At 41.3% G+C, this 21,444-nt stretch overlaps 1 protein-coding gene across 1 annotated transcript in view; it reads left to right on the top strand.

Annotated features, from left to right (window-relative positions):
* PREB (prolactin regulatory element binding) overlaps nt 1-21,444 on the top strand; it is a 491,749-nt gene that overhangs the window by 113,212 nt on the left and 357,093 nt on the right. Inside the window, exon 4 of the mRNA XM_044062359.1 lies at nt 3,021-3,101. Within this exon, the coding sequence (XP_043918294.1) occupies nt 3,021-3,101 (81 nt within the window). The remainder of the gene's footprint in view (nt 1-3,020; nt 3,102-21,444) is intronic.

The following is a 21,444-nucleotide window of genomic DNA, read 5'->3' as shown; positions in this document are numbered from 1 at the left end:
ATGCTTTTGGTATTCTTTACAAACTGTGATAGCAAAGAAGACTTTTGCCCTACATAGTTTTGTAATTTAAACATTTGTCTAAACAAGACAAACCCTTTAGGAAAGATTTACAAGTTTATATCCTGCGTTCCTAACAAAATTAGCAAGAAGATTTCCAAATCCTGTTTGTCAAGGTGGTCGTTTGATAGCTTCAAATTTGTTGCAGTAAATATAATAAGGTATACTCAGTTGACCCAAGGGTTCATTCAGTGAGGGTTGTAGCTGCCGTGCAAGCCTTTTTCAAGAATATCTCCGTAGATGACATTTGTACTGCTGCAATTTGGACTTCTCGGAGTACCTTTGCAAAGCACTACAAGCTAGAAGTGGCCTGTAGGTCCTCACCCTCCTTTGTGGCACCCATTATTTGAGAAATCCTTTCTTGAGGCCACTTAGGTCTGCTGGTGTCACTGTCCAAATGGTTGATGAGGATGACCCAGACCATGGCATATTGAAAAGTTATGTACTTATAAAGATCTGCCTGGTTGTGGTTTATCTCCTTCAACACCCCTGCCCACCCCTACACCCACCTAGCTTTCATTTCACCCATTCCACAGATGGGATCTGCCCATCATTATGAGTGCCCTATACCAGCTCACTGCCTTACAAGATACTTCTGTGACAGGAAGCAGCCTTAGGACCAGTTGCATCTTTGCCATTTATGGTAATGCTGGAACTGTGTGTTAAAAAATCTCCTACCCTGGGTTTTATTCTCCTGGCATCCATTGCAGGATTTGAACCTAGTTCTTTGATTCCAGTGACTTTTTCTTTGTTTCTGCTGTTACTTCTTGAGTACCCCACAAGTTTTAGATAGGATGGCAGCATACTAAAACATTGGTAGAACAGAATGCCTGATTCATCAGCTTAATTGGTAAGGGAGTAGATGGTTTCATTTACATTTGTTCGAATGTTCTGTACATCACAGTATTTTCCAGTGTCAGAACTGGTTGAATGCAGGCTTCCTTTTTGAGTGCTTCTAAAGCCCCCTTCTCACTTATGTTCATTACTGCTGTCCCTAACTCTAACTCTATACACTAAACTCTAACTCTACGCATTAGAGTACTGAACACCTTTCCACTAGCACCATTATTCAGTCAGCTTATGACTGTAAGATAGCAGTGTTTGTTATGGCTACAAAGCAGACATGGAAATGTAGTGGTCTTAGAAATGTCTACTTCATGTAGAGATGACCAAGTTGTGGTTTATAACAAGCAGTTTGTAACAGTTTACTAAAGTGTTGCAAAGACTTGAGATTTAAGCTGCTGACATCAAAAGTATTGAACTTTGATATACAGTGGATGAAAATCACATGTTGGTTTTATGTCCTTGATGTACCCAGGAGGAGACTGTTGGGCAGGACAGTCTTTGCTGTTTTGCATATTGCAATCATTTGGTGGCACTTGCACTGTTGTCAGTGTGTAGGTAAACTTGGCAAATATGTAGTCGTGGGAGTAAAACGTTACTCCCTCGTTGTAGTAGTCTTTCTTTTTAGTGCATCTGCAACAAGAAACAGCAATTGCTTCTTATTTTCTGAAACTCAGTAATTTTTATCTGAATTGTCATTGTCTATAGGGTCACTATCCATTCACCTTCAGCTGTCATTTGTTTAGACTTGGAGACACTTGCAGGATTTCAGTATAGTCTGGTGTTCTGTTCACACTGGGAAGTCTACTCTCTGCATTATCTGAAAGTACAGTATCATCAACCATCCCTTCTGCCTGATTACTAAAGATTAGTATTGCAGTCTGGTAGCCAGGAAAATCAGATTGCAGATGTAGAAATGTATTTAAGCTAGTGCAAATGTATCCATATTTTCTGAGCCTGCACTGATACATTTGTTGCAGTTGTTCAGTAATAAGCATTTATTTCAAAAAGAGCTGTACATAAGCTGAGACGTGTCTACAGCTCAACTAACTTCCATTAGAACATGGTACTATTCTTTTATAACATTTCTGGAGTTTTGATGCATGATATTTTACGGCTTTGTCCATATGTTTGTTTAAGAATTTCTGTAAATGTTAAACCTAGATAAGAATGGTTTGTACCTGTAAAGCATTAGACTAAAGATAAGGAGTGGTAAACAAAATACATTAACATGCATCTTAGTAAACACAAATAGCACTGAACCATGAAGACAACTCAAAACCATGAACAAAACACTTCACGGAGTGTTGCAGTCCAAAGCATATCATACAGCCAGTAAAAAGTAATCTTTATTGAAAAAGTTAAGTGCTTCCATTCCTGTAAAACTAGGGACTTTTTCAGAACAAGAAATCATTGACAACTGTTGCTTTTTAAATGTTAATTAACTGGTCACATGACAATCCTCATTTGCATTTCCCACTACAACCGTCTAAAACCACTTTACTCATAGTGAACGTTGAAATATATATATATGTGTGTGTGTGTGTGTGTGTGTGTGTGTGTGTGTATATATATATATATATATATATATATATATATATATATATATGTGTGTGTGTATATATATATATATATATATATATATATATATATATATATATATACATATATATATATATATATATATATATATATATATAAAATAGTGCATAAAAATATTTTTTACAAAACAAATATAACAATTAAAATTCTTTAAATTACTGTTAAATATTCAAAAAGTGTTATTTACGTATAGAACTAATGGCTGGAAGCAGTAAAGCAATCTTATGAATAAAAACTCCTGTTTTTATGTTTTTTATTACAGAATGTATATATCTAATTGTTAGTACAAAATAAAAAAATAAAAAACAACATTTAACAGTTGTCAATGATTTCTTGTTCTGAAGAAGTCCTTAGTTTTACGGGGACGAAATTATGTGCCCGTATCGTATGCTATGCTTTGGAATGCAACACTCCGTGAAGTATTTTGTTCATGTATCTTAAGTAATTATTTGTTACATTGCACTGTCAGGTTGGACAGAACTTGTGATTCATTGAGTTTTATATGATTTGCTTTTCAGTTTCCTGGGATGAAGAAGACGTTAGACTTCAAAGCACATGATTTGGAAATTGAAGATTTAGACATCAGCCCTGATAACAAGGTAAACTAGATTATAATACTTGAGCAGGCTCTGATTTCTTTTTTTCACCCTTGAGGATATGCAGTTTTGCAGAACTAAGATTTGGTATGCTAAAATTGTAACACATAGGTTATGCAGATATAACTTGTCTGTAATGTCACTTAACTGTAGAAGCTAAGTTAAAAGACTCGGGTGTCAAAGTTCCAAAATCCCTTTGTCAAACAGCACTGGAGTTTAGAGCTTTATACTGAAAGTCTGTTGGGGGTTTTATTGTATATATTATTAAAATAGTTTATTGAATTGTTAAGTATTTATCCAAATAGTCTTTCTCTGATAATCAACAACAGTCAAACAGAATTGTTCTCTTGGACTGTGATTTACTGGGAGTTAAATTTATGATTATTTGTTCTGTTACAGTTTGGGTGCACTAGTCATAGAAGACCTTATTAGTTTTAGAAGATTGTTAAAGCAGTTTAATGGTTGTTAGTCTGGATTGTGTATGTGTGTGTTTTTGCGACTGTCTGTTATGCTTGAATAAAGCTAAATAAGAAGGCTAATACTGAAGTATTAGATCATAAAGCTTTGTAATGAAAATGGAGACAGTGTTCATATAGCTGGGGAAAGAAAGTATGGCAGCCTTGTGTAACAGAGTTAAACAAAGGTAGCAACAAAGGTTGCGAAGACTGCATATTCCAGGCATGCCAGCCATTTTAGAAACAGAACAAAGAGCCTTAATGTCAGCCATTTTAGAAACAGAACAAAGAGCCTTAGAAAGAATAACAAATATTGACATTTATAGAGTTGAAAGTGAAGGTACAGCACTGCTGTATCCAAGTACATCATTTTCTGAAATGATGGAGAGGTGTTAGATCATCAGTTTATGAAATTATATTAAAGATAGAATACAGTTGAAATGAGTACTGCAGTACTGTACCATTAAATGAAGGAGGAGGTATGATTTATTTGATTAGAAACTTTTTTTCTACTTATTTTAAACCACGTAAATCCAATGGACACAGTTGTTTCTTTTCATGGGTGACTCCAAAGCACTGTTTGGTTAAGTGAATTACCTGAAGTTACACTACTGATAGCGACATGGGAACTGTAATATAACAGAGGTTTTTGGTGGGAAGGTGGTCATTTGTGTTAATCAGAAGAGCTGCTACTTTAAATTGCAAGGGAGGAAATGTAACCTTTATGTTAATGAGGAAGTTCTACATTTCATTTAAACAGATTAAAGACATGCAGCTGTTTTAAATGCTGTTTGTTCAGTCATTCTTCCTTCCTCCTTATCCCGACCTCAGCGGGTCTGTGACCGCCCATTGAACGGAAAAAGCATTGAACTGCATATGTCATTGAACATGCTGTTCATTGAGCTGTTTGATTAGGATCGCATTACGGTAGGAGTAAGGAAACTTGCCCTTTCCCACTGTAGTACGATCTTGGAATTGGTATAAATGTGTGTGTGTGTGTGTGTGTGTGTGTGTGTGTGTGTGTGTGTGTGTATATATGTATATATATATATATATATATATATGTTATCAGGGACATGAGGAGGTTGTGTTCAACTGCATTTATGATGTAATGCTTTTCATTGATTTTTTTCCTTTTGATGGCTAAACATAGACCTGAACTCAGCATAGGGTTGCAGTCTTTGTTTCTGTTCTGTTTTTGTAATGATCAAAAAGCACGGAATTGAGCAGTATATGATTGAATTTAGAACATTTTATATATTTATTGTTTGATTACTTGGAAAATGGACTTGACTACAGCACATTTCAGCTTGTCCATTTCCATATCATTTGTGATGGAAAGGCTAAAAAAATGCCTCTGTGCATCTGCCACTTTTAATTTTCAAGTGCTCAACTATGTTATATGAATGGTGGATTTCAAGCATTGTGTAAATAGTGAAATGTGCCATATTGTTAAGGAGCTGCCGTATGGGCATATTAAATATAAATTACTATCCCATTCTTTGACTAACATCTGATGATGTGCATTATTAACAATGCCATTGAGTGGAATGCCATAATCACCAGATCTGACATTCGTATACTCCAACACATGAAGTTTCACTTGATGTTCTTTGCCAGGGACAAAGAGGACAGAGTGACCTTCATGAATTCATCCTTCCTAGGTCCACAGGTTAAACATTTCCTTGAGAGCATGGAAAAGTAGGGCAGAACCCTTATGGTCACGGGCTTCAGATTTTAGTCACCTAACTTCATATTGTATAGGATTCAATGAAGCCATCTTCAAATGTGTTTTAGTGTGGCACAAATCCACCAGTGGTCAGGTGGATGAAGCCAAGTTTCCAGGGCATCTTCCAGCCATGTCACAGTTCAAATGGCAAAGTCTCCATGTAAACCCAATGAGTATGCGGTTTGTCCCTGGGTTTGCAGTAGCAGTCCTTTGAAGACTTATCCAGCTGCTTTAGTCTGGGAGTAGGCTGAGACATCAATCCAGCTTTCTGACTGGAACTCCATTACATTGGGCAGATGGATAAGGATAGTAATATCCAGCCTATACAAAATCTCCTTCCAAACCTAACCAGTTCGTATTTCTCTTCTTAATTCCATCCCACCAAAAAAGCTCCACAAGGAAGGAGGTTTTCATTCTCCTGTCAAAAAGGATCCAGGTGTTCCCTTTAGGTACATTGGTTGCCCAAAAAGGCAAAAGACATCAGGCCAGCTTTAGATCCGAGTGACCTAAATATGTTTGTTCCCAAAAGAAACCTTTCATACGATTACAGTGCAAGAAGTCCTTCTCTTTCAGTCTATCATAGGGTATCTGGATGGACTCATTGGACCTACAAAGTATGTATTTACATATCAAAACTGCAATGGAATCAAGGAGGTATCTATATTCTTGAAAGGATCCACTAAGTGCCAGTTCTGTATACTTCCATTTGGTCTCATCTCAACCCACATGGTATTTCCAAATTGATATCCATGTTAGAAGCCCACCAGGTGTTTTAGGAAGCCTTTTCTCTTGTATGGATATCTGAATGCCTCTCTCCTACCTGTTCTATCCATTCAGCCTTTAGCTGTCTCCAAACAGTCACTATTCATAATATTCTGTCCTGCAGTATTGCACTGAACCTTGCAGAGTCTCTGCTGTTTACATTCATTTCCTTTAGTCTGGACACTATTCATTGCCAAGCATATATGTGACACCTGTGCACTGACCCAGCAATCAAGGAGCCTTAGTCCTCACCACTAACACCAGTGAGGGGCGTCCATATTGGGAAAGGATAATAAATAGACACACAGTAAAGTCTAATTTCCCTTAAGAGCACACAGAGATCACAGTCAGTCTGGGGCTGGTTTCTCACTTTCTCTCTACGTCCCCAATAAGACTCCCCACTGGCATAGCTATAGGGTCCAGATTATCAGCATAGTGGGCAAGCTAAAACCTCCAGCACCCTCTTTGTCCAACCAGTGCTTCGTGTCCCTGCCCAAGTAGCTGACACACACACTTTGAGATAAGAGTTATATACAACCATACACACACTTCTGGGGAAGGCTGGCACAGGTTCTCCAGCTGTGCCCCTTTTCTGCCCAGTCTAAAAGGTAGTACTAGCTGCCATCATCCACTAATATCACTACATAAAAGCCCTGCTGAAAGGTGTGTCCTATTATTACTGTGCAGTGTTATTATCCAAATGGTAAGTGTGACTGAACAGTCAAGGCTTATTAGAGTGACTTGGTACAGTATCACTATATACATGTAATGTACTCTATAGCTTAAATTAACTCTACATAAAACAGCCAACGTTGAAAGGTTTAAAAATATTAATAATAAATAATAAAAACACAAGACAATACTTCTTACTACACAGTGCTAGTCAAGATTTCACAGTTCACAGAGAAATTTTTAAAATAAAACAGTTGAATAGTTCTGACATAAACACAATAAAACACTTGGAAATAGCTAGGAAATAGGAAGATTAGACTAAGAGAAAACACTAAAGATTAAGATACTACTTACATATAGAAACAGGCAGTGCTAGTGATGTTGGATATTCTCAAGACAAAATGCTCATAGCTCTCTGATTCTCTCTCTTTAAATTGATAACACAGAGCTGTTTCACATGACATCATTCTTCACGCTTCTCTGGTGTTCCCAGGTTAACAGAAACTACATTTACATTCTTTACACCTGGTCAGAAACCAGGGCAATAAAGGACATTTATACATGCAAATTCTAGCCATTAACTCTGGTCTTAAAACAATAGGCAGGATGCTTCCCTCTAGACATATCGGCTCCGAATTTTGACATCAAAGACAGTAATAAAATGCTTGACATAACTTTCTTACAGCAGAGTGCACTGTTGTTACATTTTTACAGTTCAATATCCAATGCAGTCTTTTCACATTTAAGAGAACAAGCCTGTAGCTTACATTAATATTTTCAAATGACGGAATTATCTACAAAATTCTATCTGGCTAGGCTGGCAGCCTTCACCTACCCCCCCCATAGAACTCAAGCTAGTTTTTCAAGTGACCTTTGAGAAACGTTGCTTGAGAGGGTTAGGTCTATATGAGTATACCTTACCCCATTCCCTGTCTTGAGAGCCCATCTCCATTGGCATTGCTAATCCCACTGCGGTGCTGCACTGAGATATCATATGCTTGCAACCCTAGGCTCCATCTTAGCAACTTGGCATTTTGCTGACTGGCTTTGTTTAACCATGTTAGGGGATTGTGATCTGTCACTAAGTGAATTTTCTTCCATGCAGATAAGGCTGAAGTTTCTGCAGGGCCCACACTATGGCTAAGACATTCCTTTTCTACAGCTGCTTAGCATTCCTCCCTGGGTTAGAGCCTATGACTGAGATAAACCACTGGTTGCTCTTCTCCCGCTGAAGAAATCTGGCTAAGTACAGCCCTCACCCCATGGTTTGAAGCATCCACCTGCACAACAAATTATTTGCTGTAATCTGGACTGGCTAACACAGGGGGTCCTCCCAAGCCTTCCTTAAGCTCTTGGAATGCCTGCTTACATGCTGGGGTCCACACACCTTATCTGGCTTGTTCTTCATTGTCAGTTCTGTGAGGGGAGCGGCTATGGTACTATAACTGAGGACAAACTTTCTGTAATACCATGCTGTCCCTAAGAATGCCCTCACCTGCTTTTTGATAACAGGTGCAGGCCATGCCTGAATGGCTTCTACTTTGGCAGGTTCTGGCCTGATCTTACCACTCCCCACTCTATTGCCCAGGTAGGAGACAACTGCCATACCCACCTGACATTTGCTGGGCTTAATGGTCAACCCTGCCCTCTGTAGTCTGCCAAGCACCTCCCTGACATGCTGAAGGTGCTCTTGCCAGGAATGGCTGTAGATGGCAATATCATCTAGGTAAGCAAGGGCAAACCCTCCTGCTCCTGCTAGGATATGATCTACCAGCCTCTGGAAATTTGCTGGGGCATTATTCATCCCAAAGGGTTATCTTTGTAAACTCATACAAGCCAAAAGGAGTCACAAAAGCTGACTTCTCTTTAGCACTGGGAGTCAAGGGCACCTGCCAGTAACCCTGGATAAGATCAGTGGTTGTAAGATACTTAGCCCCACCCAGCTGCTCTAGGGCCTCATCTGTCCTAGGCATAGGGTAAGCAGCTGACTCTGTGTGACTGTTTAATTTCCAGTAGTTCACATAGAACCTGGTGCTGCCTTCCTTCTTTTGCACCAGCACCACTGGGGAGGCCCAGGGACTGTTGGACTCTTGAATCACCCCTAGTTCCAACATCTCCTGTATCTCCTCCCTCAGAGTTTGTTTGACTCTCTCAGGCACCCTATAAGGGGCCTGCCTAATAGGCCTTTGGGGTCCTGTATCCACCTGGTGCTGCACCAGGTGGGTGCACCCTGGTTTCCCAGTGAACATGTCCCCAAACTCCTGTAACACTGCTCGGATTTCTTGAACTTGGGTAGGAGATAGCTGCTGGGACATTGCTACCCCTTCCACTGAGGTGTCATTCCGAGCCTCACTGAGGAGATCAGTCACCAGATCTCCCTCAGACTCCTCCTGCAATCCACTGCAAATGCTCAGCACAAGGGCCTCCCTATCATGGTAAGCGTTAATCATGTTAACATAGTACAATTTGTGCCCCTGCCTAGCAATTCCACCATGTAGTTAACATCACTTACCTTTCTTACCACCTTGCAGGGTCCCTCCCAAGCTGCTTGCAGCTTGTTGTGTCTGACAGGAATGAGAACCATTACCTGCTGGCCCACAGCATACTCTCTAGCTTGAGCATTCCTGTCATACCACACCTTTTTCTGTTGTTTGGCTTCTGCCAGGTTCTCCTGGGCCAAGCCCATGAGTTCCCTGAGCCTTGTCCTGAGGTTTAGGACATATACCACAACAGACTCCTTGTGAGGTTCACACTCACCTTCCCACTCATCTCGAATTAAATCTAGAAGTTCCCTCACCCCATACCCATACTGCAACTCAAAGGGTAAAAAATCTGTGGATTCCTGGGAAACCTCTCTGTAAGCAAACAACAGAGGGGGAAAATATTTGTCCCATTCTCCGTTAAACTGGTCTGCAAATGCCAGTAACATGGACTTGATTGTAGAGTTTAACCTCACAACAAGACCTTTAGTCTGGGGATGGTAGGGGGTGGTCTTCAGGTGCTTCACCCCACAGGACTTCCACAGACAAGCCAGCAGGTCTGACATGAAATTGGCACCTCAGTCAGTATTTCTTTTGGGAAACCTACCCTGCTGAAAATCTCTAACAAAGTATTTGCCACCTTTTTTGCCTCGATGCAGGACAGAGCCACTGCCTCAGGGTATCATGTAGCATAATCCACTACCATTAGGTTATACGTTTTCCCTGAGAAACTTAGGGTATTCAGAGGCCTCACAATATCCATAGCTACCTTCTGAAATCGCTCCTCAATCACAGGCAAAGGCATCAAAGGAGCTCTTACCTTGTCTCCAGCCGTGCCTACCTTTTGGCACTGCTCACAGGTCCTGCAGTACCCTGTTACATCTCTGGAAATTCCAGGCCAATAGAAGTTTTGCATAATACTTCTCTTTGTACATTTTATGCCCATATGACCTGCAGAGGGAATATCATGGGCTATGGCTAGAAGTGCCAGACGGTAGGCTCTAGGCACTACCAACTGCTGTACCCTCTCACCTTCTAGCCCTCCCTCAGGGATCCACTCTCTGTGCAGTAACCCTTTGTCCCAGTATACAGATTTCCCCCTTCCCTTGAGAATCAGGTGCCTCCCTAGCCTACCTACCTCAGGCCTTGCAATGTAGTGTCTGAGAGCTGAGCTTATCTCAACTCTCTCTTTGTAACCCTTCTCAGCTCCCCTTCCACAGGAAGTCTGGCATCCTGTGACAGTGGTGCCTCACTCTCAGCCTGGGTACTACTACTCACCTCTGCCTTTGCAGTCACTCTGTCCAAGGGAACATCCAGTACCCACAAGCAGTTGTGGCTCACCTTTAGTCTCACTGCTACAGAGTAACTCCCTCCCTGAAGTAACCACCTCACCATTCCTGGCTGCAAGTATGCAATATGTCTGGGTCTCTCCCAGTCTACCAGACCCATATGCTTGTCTTGTAGCTTGACTGCATGTAACTGCATAAGCACATGGCACTGCCTCATCCAAATCCTTCCCTATTAGGACATCTGCAGGATGGCAGTTCGGTACCCCCATTGTCTCAAGACAACCTACTTTTGGCAATTTGTGTCTCCCACTTACTGGCTGTCTCACCTTTTGTTCCCCACCTTGCCTCCGTGGACATCTGTATGCCACGTGGCCCCACTGGTTGCATTCAAAACATTTAACCCGAGGTCCTGGATGTGTATCTGGACTAGTGGCTTCCCCTGCTACTGGCAGATTCTGTTGGAGCAGTCTGTGCTGCCCACCATGGGTTCCTTTAGACCCATTAGCAGTACTGGGAGCCCCTTTCCTGTGCAGGGATACCTGCTTGCTAGGTGTAGGTCTCCCTTCTTCCCCAACCCATCTGAAGTAGCACATTGTCTATCAGCTAACCAGATCCTCATGTTCTCAGGCAAAGTGCTAAGGGCTTGTCCCCTCACCAAAAGGTCTGCCAGCCCTTCAGAAGTGGTGACCTGACATCCACTCACCCACCTATGAAAATAAGTGCTCAATTCAGCAACATATTTATACACACTTTCATCTGCCTTGCAGCTGTGCTCACGAAACTTTTTTCTATAAGTTTCAGGTGTTAGCTTAAAACATTCTAACAAGCAATGCTTAACAAAAGTGTAATTAAAACAGTCAATGTCAGACATTTTAGATAACACAGCTACAGCTTTACCATGGAGTAAGGGGGTCAGGAACCGTACCCACAGCCTTTGGTCAACATCATACTGTTTACATACCATCTCAAACATATGAATGAAACTATCAAAATTATCCCCCTCTTTAAACTGCGGAAGAAATTTACTGATCTTTTGCGTTTCTGGGTTCCAATTACTCACTTCCCCTTTACCTCCATATCTCTGGCGAAGAGTCACCATCTCCCTCTCATGCTGCCTCTGCCTCTCCTTTTCCTCAGCTTCCAGGTGTAGCAGTTTCTCCTTCTACTCAGCCTGCAGACATCTCAGTCTCTCAGCTGCTTCTATTTCCAAATGCCTGACCTCCAACTCAAGTCTGTTTAGCTCCAGATGGATTTTTAAGTCCTCTGCAGAAAAATTGAGCTGTCCATTCTCTGAGGGTGGTGCATCTCCACTGCCAGTCTGATCGTCCTCCTGGTTGTTGTTTTCTGATGCAGCTGTGACCAAATCTGCAATCATGTCTGTCTTAGTCAGGTTGCCATGCACCAGTCCCCTAGCCTGGCACATCTCAGCCAGCTGGCTCCTTGTCAGCTTTCCATACTCCTCTGCTGACAGGCTGCCTGCTCTCCCCGACTAACTAAGCTAACAAAAGAAATAAAGCAATTATGATCTGAACTCTGAGTATTCACTGCATGGCTGATTTAGAGTACAAAACACCTTCAGTGATCAATGTACACAAGTTACAGGAATTCACACTACCCACACCACTACATGCCAATTAGTATTTCCCAACCAATTAATATGTGGTGTGGATATCCCACCACTGCCAAACAATTAATATGTGATGCCCGCGCACTGGCCCGGCAATCAAGGAGCCTCAATCCTCACCACTAACACCAGTGAGGGGCATTCATATAGGGAAAGGATAGTAAATACACACACAGTAAAGTACAATTTCCTTTAAGAGCACACAGAGATCACAGTCAGTCTGGGGCTGGTTTCTCCCCTTCTCTCCAGGTCCCCATTAAGAATCCCCACTGGCACAGCGGTAGGGTCCAGATCTCAGCCTAGTGAGCAAGCTAAAACCTCCAGCACACTCTCTGTTCAACCAGTGTTGTGTCCCTGCCCAAGTAGCTGAAACACACACACTTTGAGATAAGAGTTATATACAACCATACAGACACTCCTGGGGAAGGCTGGCACAGGTTCTCCAGCTGTACCCCCTTTCTGTCCAGTCTAAAAGGTAGTACCAGCTGCCACCACCCACTAATATCAGCTACTCAAAGGCCCTTTTGAAAGGGGTGTCCAATTATTACTGTGCAATATTATTATCCAAATGGTAAGTGTGACTGAACAGTCAAGGCTTATTAGAGTGACTTGGTACAGTATCATCATATACATGTAATATACCCTAGAGCTTAAATTAACTCTACATAAAACAGCCACAGTTGAAAGGTTTAAAAATGTTTAATAATAAATAATAAAAACGCAAGACAATACTTCTTACTACACATTGTTACTGTCTGAGGAGGATTCAGATTTGAAAGACTCTGACTCAGAGGAAGGACCGTCTTACGCAGATTTTGAGGAATCAGATTATGAGGAGAACATTCCCTTGGCTTCACCTCCAGAGGATCAAAATTTGGGGGGGGGGGACTCTACATGCTATGAAGCAGCATTTTCATTGAGAAGCACAAGATTACCTCCCAGACCAAGAAGAGAGTTAGGGAGTTCTTGGACTTCCCTGAACACAAATCTTAGGCTATCCCTCCCATTTTGGATGTGGTAGAGGATGTTTTCCAGGATGCCTGCATGAACCCTGAGTCACCTACCCCTGCCCCTAGGAAACCATACAGATTTTATATGGTGTAAGACGCCCATAAGTATCTGTTTAAAAAATCTTTCGGCTGATCCAGAAGCTGTTTTTCCGGGGCCTAAAGGGGTAGGGCCAGTGCCTTCAAGAATCCCCTGTCCATAGACAAGGAAAGCAGGACCATAGTCAGGTTCAGAAAAAAAAACTGTATACACCTCTGTTACCATGTCTGTGAGGGCCCCTTACTGTCAATTCCATATGATCAAATGTCAGCAAACCATCCTGAATCAACTCTAGCAAAATTTTCAACCATGGGGGATAAACATCTTTCTAAGGAACTTTTGGACTTGTGTCACTTCACTTCCCAGGTGGCTAAGCAGTCTTTGCATTATGGCTATGTTGCCATGGAGGCATCCTGTAGGGCAGCTGTCACTGGTTCACTAATTAGGAGACATGCATGGCCTAGAATCTCTGCTTGAAAATGGAAAGGCTAACCTTTAGGATGCTCCCCTAGACAAAGATAGACTTTTTGTACCAAATGCTGAGGCAGTACTCATAAAGGTGGAAGACAAGGCAAAGTCCATGCACACAGTTAAGGACTTTCTGCAAGTTCAACTACCTAGGTTCAGCAAGAACTTTCCAGACAAGAAATGGTCCTTTCCAACCCAGCCTACGAATAAACAGAGAAGGCTTCAAAAGGACTAAGAGTTTCCAGGCAAAGGCATCAGCTGCACAGATCAAGGCAATGGGCCTCTGAAACTCCCAGGCAAGGGAGTTCTAGGCCACAACCCCCAGCCAGAGAGCAATTATAACTCTCTCTCGCTCTCTCCCTCCACTCAACCCTCTCACTGCCACCCCAAAACTATGAGGAAGACTGTCTGTCTTCCTTCAAAACCGGAGCCACATTACTTCAGACCAGTGTGTTCGAAACATTATCGGAAATGGTTACAAACTCACTTTCAAAGAGCCCTTAGTATACTCGGGTTTCCCAGATGTATCCCCAAATCATAAAACTTAGGCTGTCGAACAGATACAGATACAGATTCTATGTTTTCAGGGAGTGGTGGAGCCAGTTCCAGAGGAACAAAGAGGGGAAAGGCTTTTACTCAAGGTTATTCCTAGTCCCAAGAAGGGAACGTTTTTGGTGCCGTATCCTGTACCTGCCCAGCTTAAATCATTTCCTCGGGATACTATAGTTCAAAATGCTGACAGTTCAAAAATTATTGCCCATGTTAACTCCTCAGGCCTTCATGGTCTCAATAGACCTGAAGGACACCTACTTACACATTCCTATTCAAAAGTCATACAGAAATTTTCTTAATTTCAGGGCAAGTTCCTGTCACTGTCCATTTTCAGCTCTGTCCTTTGGCTTGTCTACTGCTCCAAGGGTTTTCACACTGTGTTTGGCACCGGCCATTGCTTACTACAGAAGCAAAAGAGTCCAGATTTACCCTTACTTCTGGACGATTGCCTGATACAAACTACAGACATTCCAAAGATCAAGAAAGGACTGAAATTCACACAAGACCTCTTGACTTCTCTGGGGTTCACTCTAAACCTTAAGAAGTCCAGCCCAGTTCTATCCAAACAGATGGTCTTCCTGTTAGCTCTCCTGGACTCTTTCCTCCAGTGGGCCCTCTGGAAGGCCCTCTTTCCTCCAGAGGGCCTTCCTCCCCCAAGACAAGGTCGCCTATTTAACCAGTTACTTCCTACAGATACAGGAAAAACAAAGCAGCACAGCCATGAAATTCCTCAGAGCACTGGGATCCTGTTTTCTTATGGTCCCCCTAGCCAGGCTGCACATGAAGAAGCTGCAGTGGTACCCGAAGTGTGTGGGGTACCAGAGCTCTCATTCACAGAATGCCCAAATATCCTTGTTACCTTGCCTCAAATAGGAGTTTGCATGGTGGGCACATTCTTGTACCCAAAATCAGGGCCTACCTTTCAGATTCTTGCCCCAGGGCTAAATCTTCACCACTGATACATTGGAGACAGCATGGGGGGCCCATACCAAAAGCCTTCAAACTCAAGAACTATGGCTTGCTCAGCACAGGAGATAATGGTACCAGGACTGGAAAAAATGATAGTGCAGAATCCTCAAGACATGGAAATATTCCTACAATGGTGCTAGGCTAGGCCCAGGGGGAGGATGGGGCCCCCCTGTTGTAGAAGGAAGTAGCAGTCCACAAAAATCACAAAAACTGATAGGCCAGAAAGAGCCATACAGATGATAGAGTGGTTTATTGAGGATAAAAAAAGAAATGATGTATTTTTACTATTATGCAAAAAGCCCAGAATTTCCAGACAAAAGATATACGAAAACATTGAGAGAAATTCGAAGAAAGAAAAATACTTCCACAAGAAAAACTGTCAGAAATATCAAGTAAACATTTGTGTTCATTAATACAGCAGATCCATAAAAACACTACATGGAGCAAGAAACCTTGTGCCATTTGGAAAAAGAAGTGACTGAGGACGTGCAAAAATTTAAAGAACAAAATTTAGAGACGTTTGAAGTATATAAAAAAAGAAATATGGGCATAGGAATGAAAGAGAGATTTGATATGGTGCAGTATTTATACAAAGGAGAAAGCCAAATTAATCAACACAAAAAAGGCAGCCCCAAAGATATTCAAAGAGAAGTATAGGCAAAGGCATCCAGATATGGAACATTTCACACTAAAAAAATAAGATCACAAAGAGGGAATGTAGAACAGAAGATTAGTCAAGTAGAAGTTAAAAAAATAGAAGCTGAAGTTATGAAATATTTGCAAAGTGAAGGATTCAGTGTAGAAAGTCTAATACAGGTCATATTGCAACATGATAGAACAACTAGTCCTCAAAGTAAGGAGAAACCAGAGGAGAAGAAGACATCTGAAGAAGAAATATGGACTTGGGAAAGAAAAAGAAGAGAAATACAGGCGAAGACATACAGATAGGGAAAATATTACAATGCAAAAATAAGAAAACAAAGAGAAAACTAGAAAAGAGGATTAGTAATGGATAAGTTAAAGAAATAGAAACTGAGGTTATGGATTACCTTCAACGTGAAGGACTTAGTGTAGAAAATTTAACTCGGATAACAATACAACAGGATAGAGCAGTGGACACCCAAATTAAAGAGAAACCAGTGAGCAGGGAAGCATCTAATCAGTTGACATATTAATGTACTTTGGAGGCTCCGATAGAAAACCAGTACAAAGGTTCATTTGGAGCTATACAGCAAGAAACTGTGGCAACTCTAACACAGTCAGTGTCGTGGAGTGGTAGGCCAGTGAGTTCCGATATGAAAAAGCAATGGATGATACAGGGTGAAACTGAAGAGAATGTGGCACAGGAAGAAGCTCTGGAACTTTCTGTAGAATGTCCACAGGAAATGTCAAACAAAGAATGTGTCCTTGTTTTAGAATAAAATGATCTAAGAGAAGAGTTGCTTGATTTAATAGAGATGGATATACATATTAAGATCATTGAAAGAAAAAGAATGCAGAAGGTCAATAAAACCCAAAAAGTTAGAAGTTTGATAAAATAAATGAACACGGTAATTAGGACTGTCCATAGAGATTAATGTGATATAACAGAAGTAAGTAGGATACATTACTGTGCAGCCAAATTAATAAGATAAAGTCCTACAAGAACATAGGGTAGTAAGGGAAAGAATGGGGAGAAATCGAATGCCATCATAGAAGTATTGATCAGAGAAAACTATAAAGCAGTTAAGGCAAAGTGTCACTGTTAGAGAGGGAACAGATCAACAAAAATACTCCGAAAGATAGACATGATAAAAGCAATGCTCAATATTATAACGGATCAGGATTTATGATGCACTGTCGCAAATAATAAATTAAAAATATCAGCACAGTCAGGAAAAACTTAGAAGATAGACAGATAAATATAAAGGAAAAGTACAAAATAAGCAGTTTATGACCCAAAAAGTTTTATAGAGAATTGGGAAACAAGGTCAAAAGAATTGAAACATCACCAAAAAAATAAATAAATACACGAAGATCCTGTGGAACATAACACATATGCTAAATGGATAGAAGAAGTAAAAGAAAGAATAAGACGTTTAAATGTACAGGATATGGAATGGGATGAAGTAATGTCCAGAGAGATTGAAACAAAGTTAAGAAAAGCCATTAATTGGAAAACCCCAGGCCCAGATGCAGTACCTAACTTCTGGTTAAAAGTATTAACTTCTTTGCACGAAGATTTAGCAATGAGTAAGAACCATTTCTCTGCGCACCCTGAGCAGACACCAGCCTGGCTAACAGGAAAAACAATGCTCCTTTTTAAGAGTGAACCTGCAAACTACCCTAAAATCTATAGACTAGTAACTTGCCTTCCTACAACATATAAACTATGCACTGGAATTGATGCCAAAAGAGTTTATAGTCATTTAGAAGAAAAGTCAATTATGGCAGTAGAACAAAAGGGTAGTAAAAGAAACTCGTATGGAACAAAGGATCATTTGTTGTTAAATAAAGTCATTGGGGAGAACTATAAAAAGGGGAAGAATCTAAGTATGGCATAGCTAGACTACAAAAAAGCATTTGACAGTATCCCACATTTATGGATAAGAGTGCTTAAAAATTATAAGATGCACCTTACACTGATAAACTAATCACAGTGATCATGAAATAGTGGCAAACCACTTTGCAGTTAAGCCATGATGGAGGACAAACTATTGTTCTGGGGATAAAAATCCAAAGGCAGGTATTCCAGGGTGACTCTCTGTCACTGCTGCTCTTTTACCTTGCCCTTTAACCCATTAAGCTGTCTGTTTAACAGATTAGGTCATTGCTATAATTTGTCTCCCAGAAAGCAAGAAGTGTAAAGACTTCTCATCTTCTCTTTGTTGATGATTTAAAACTGCAAGTAGTCAAAACTTTTTCAGATTATTTAAGAATGTCATTTGGTCTTGATAAATGTGCAAAAGCAACCTTTAAAGTAGGAAAACTGCAGCATCAAGAATAGTAGTTTGGGACAAGAATGTGCTGTAAAAGAACTTGAGCAAGAAGGAGTGTATAAATATTTTGGAATTGTTGAAGGATAAACAATAAAACATTAACAAATGTGAATAAAACTTTGTAAGAAATATTTTAGAAGACTTAAATTAATTCTGAAAACATCTAGGAACAAAGTTCAAGCTATAAACCAGTTTGCTGTTCCTGCCCTAACTTAGAGATTTGGTGTGATTGACCAAAAGGTGCTGGATAGTTTAGATAGGAAAACAAGAAGGAATCATTTATGCTCACCAAATGATTTATAAAAATAAGTGCATACCAAGGTTATACATTCAGCATTCCAAAAGAGGTATGGGCCTCCTTGAAACTGATTACATGTATAGATCTGCAGTCTTGCGATTGCATACATATCTGCTGGCCCACAAGAACCAAGCATAGTGAAGATTTTGAAGCATGAGGAGAATAAATCTAAGATGACTTCCCTTCTTAGTCTAAGCAGAAGCATTTTGGTGTCAAGTGGGAATGGAAATCAAACCAAAAGTAGGTAAAAATCAGTCAGCAACTGAATGTGCCAAAAAACAAAAGAAATAATATAAAGTGAAGGATCAGATGAGAAGGCAAGAAATGTGGAAAATGCATAAATATAGTTGCAAGTATAGAAAACTCCTAGAACAACCTCATGTTGATCAGGATCCAAACACAGGAGTGGTTAATGAGAGGCAAATTCAAACCAAATGATGAAAAGTTAATATTGGCAGCACAAGATAGTGGACTGTATACACAGTTTACAAAGTCCATTGAACATGAGGGAGAAACAGACAAATGTAGGTTTTGTGAAAAAGAATTGAACACATTGCTGGTTGTGACATACTGATGGCAGAAAGAATGTTTACTGAAAGGCATAATAATGTGGCAAGAATGCTGCATTGGGGTTTGTGCAAACATTATAATATTGAAGTAGCTGAAAAACACTGGAAACATGAGCCACAAAGCATCATAGAAAATGATGGTCTACATCACATGAGATGACCCATTACCAACAGTTCAAAAGACAGATGCGAGAAAACCAGATATAGTGGTCCATGAAAAGAAGACAAAAGTAGCACTGATTATTGAAATTGCTACACCCAGTGACTGCAGTGCCTTGTGTACAGAGAGAGACAAACCCATAATATATCAGGATTTGCAGGCAGAAATGAGAGCAATTTGGAAGAAAGATTCCCAGACAGTTCCAGTAGTAGAAGGAACAACGGGTGTTATAAAAAAAAAAAAAAAACTACAGTTGTATTTAGATATGTTACCGGTACATGTGACTTGGTGTGAATTGCAGGTGCTACGAAGAGCACTTTTGGCTGACATCAAAGATTGAAACAATACTAATTTCATAAACTTTAATCACACTTTGACTTAGGAGTGGGGTCCATTCCTGTCATGGTATTAGAAACCCAAAAGATTTGGAGAAATTAAAAAGGAGGCACATACATTGGAAAGAACACATGGTAGTACAAAACTGTTTACTAGCTTTCAAGGACAAATGGGACCCAGGGGGTCCTAGTAGTACAAACAGACAATACCACTGTCATGTGGTACATAAACAGGCAAGGAGGCACGCATTCCCCCTTGTGCCATCCAGCCATGCAAGTATGGGAGACAGCACAATCCCTAGGCCTGCATCTCATGGCACAGTACCTGCTGGGCGAAAATAATACCCTGGCAGACCAACTCAGCAGGAATCTGACAGATCCCCACAAATAGCATGTCCATCAGGAAGTTTTCCACACAGTAACACAGCAGTGGGGGGTCCCCCAGGTGGACATATTTGCCAAAAAGGACAACGCTTACATGGAGAAGTTCTGCACCAGGGCAAGGCAGATATCTGCTTGGAGAACAGATGCCTTCTCCTTCCCTTGGACACACCTCTTCATTTATGCCTTCCCATCATTTCCCCTGTTGCCTCTAGTGCTTCTGAAGATCAGGAAGGAGGGCTCAAAGGACATCCTGATAGCACCGGACTGGCCCAGGCAGCATTGGTTCATTCTCCTCCTTGAGTGCACCAGTCAAAAGCCTTTGTTATCTCAAAGGGTGGACCTTCTTACCCAGAACAAGGAGAGGATTGTGCAACCCAACCTTTAGATTTTCAGACTCTCAGCCTGGTTTATTCCACAGTGCTATAATGCACCTCTGACTTGAGTCAGCAGGTACAGACCATTTTAAAAGGGTCTAGAAGGCCTAGCACCAGAAAATCTTACTCAGTCAAATAGAAAAGTTTCTCTGGTTTGGTGCCAGAAGCACTGGCTTAGGCCAAATTCTGTTAACATTCCCATCTTTCTGGAGTACCTGCCCAACCTAGTGGAGAAAGGCCTGTTGTATTCCTCCATCAAGATACATGCCTTAGGCATCTCTGCCCACATCCCTAGTCATCCTCCAGTTTATTCTCACCCCTTGCTGAAGCAATTTCTTAGGGGAGTTATTCCCATTAACCCCCCCCCAGATGAAACCCACCCCTCCTTGGGACCGCAACCTTGTTCTAGAAAAGTTTAGCCTTCTTTCAAGCCTGCAGCCTCTATCACTTTAAAGTTTCTTACCTGGAAGACAGCCCTTCTACTGGCTATCCCTTCGGCCAGGAGGGTCACAGAGTTGCAGGCCGTAATGGCAGTGGAGCCTTTCATTATCTTCCGTAAAGACGGTCTCCCTCCGAACTAATCCTTCCTTTATGCCTAAGGTGGTTACTAATGTGATGTCCTTCATGGATGCATCTGCAGTCATAACAAATGGGTTGTCCTGTCGTCAGGCAGCCCCTCGGTCGGCCGGATTCCAAAGTCTGGGTCCGGCTGATGTCGCACTTCACCCGACGTCATCTCTGCTGGTCCTCGGGTATAAAGGCATCAGCCGACGCCATTTTCCTCAGTCTTTCTTGGCAGAAGCTGTTCGCAAGTGCCGGTCGGTCAGATCCAGAGATTACTACTACCGAATACTACGAAGACTTCTAAAAAGCTAAGTACCGACTCTTTCTTGCCTCAGCCGATGTCAGAAAAAGTCAATAACTGTTTAACTTGTGGGAAACAAATACCTCATAAAGATTTCCACTCTTACTGTCTGCCTTGCTTAGGCCCAGACCACGGCGTAGCAGCCTGTTCGCCTGTGCTTCCTTCAACGGTCGGAGTTTTCTGAACAGTTTTTCGGCTCAGATTTTGCGTACATTATGCCGTCGGATCCTCCGACTACCCAAATTGTTAAAAACGCAAAAAGACCGACACTAACCACGGTTAAGCAAGCGTGTCTCGGTTTCAGCGAAACCGAGAAAATCGGTCAATCTTCAGCCG

The sequence above is a fragment of the Protopterus annectens genome, chromosome 2.part1 (assembly GCF_019279795.1).
Source record: "Protopterus annectens isolate FY-2018-M chromosome 2.part1, PAN1.0, whole genome shotgun sequence".
In the NCBI taxonomy this organism is placed as follows: Eukaryota; Metazoa; Chordata; order Ceratodontiformes; family Protopteridae; genus Protopterus; species Protopterus annectens.
The sequence above is the reverse complement of the archived record's forward strand: the minus strand, read 5'-3'. Positions and strand labels throughout refer to the sequence as shown.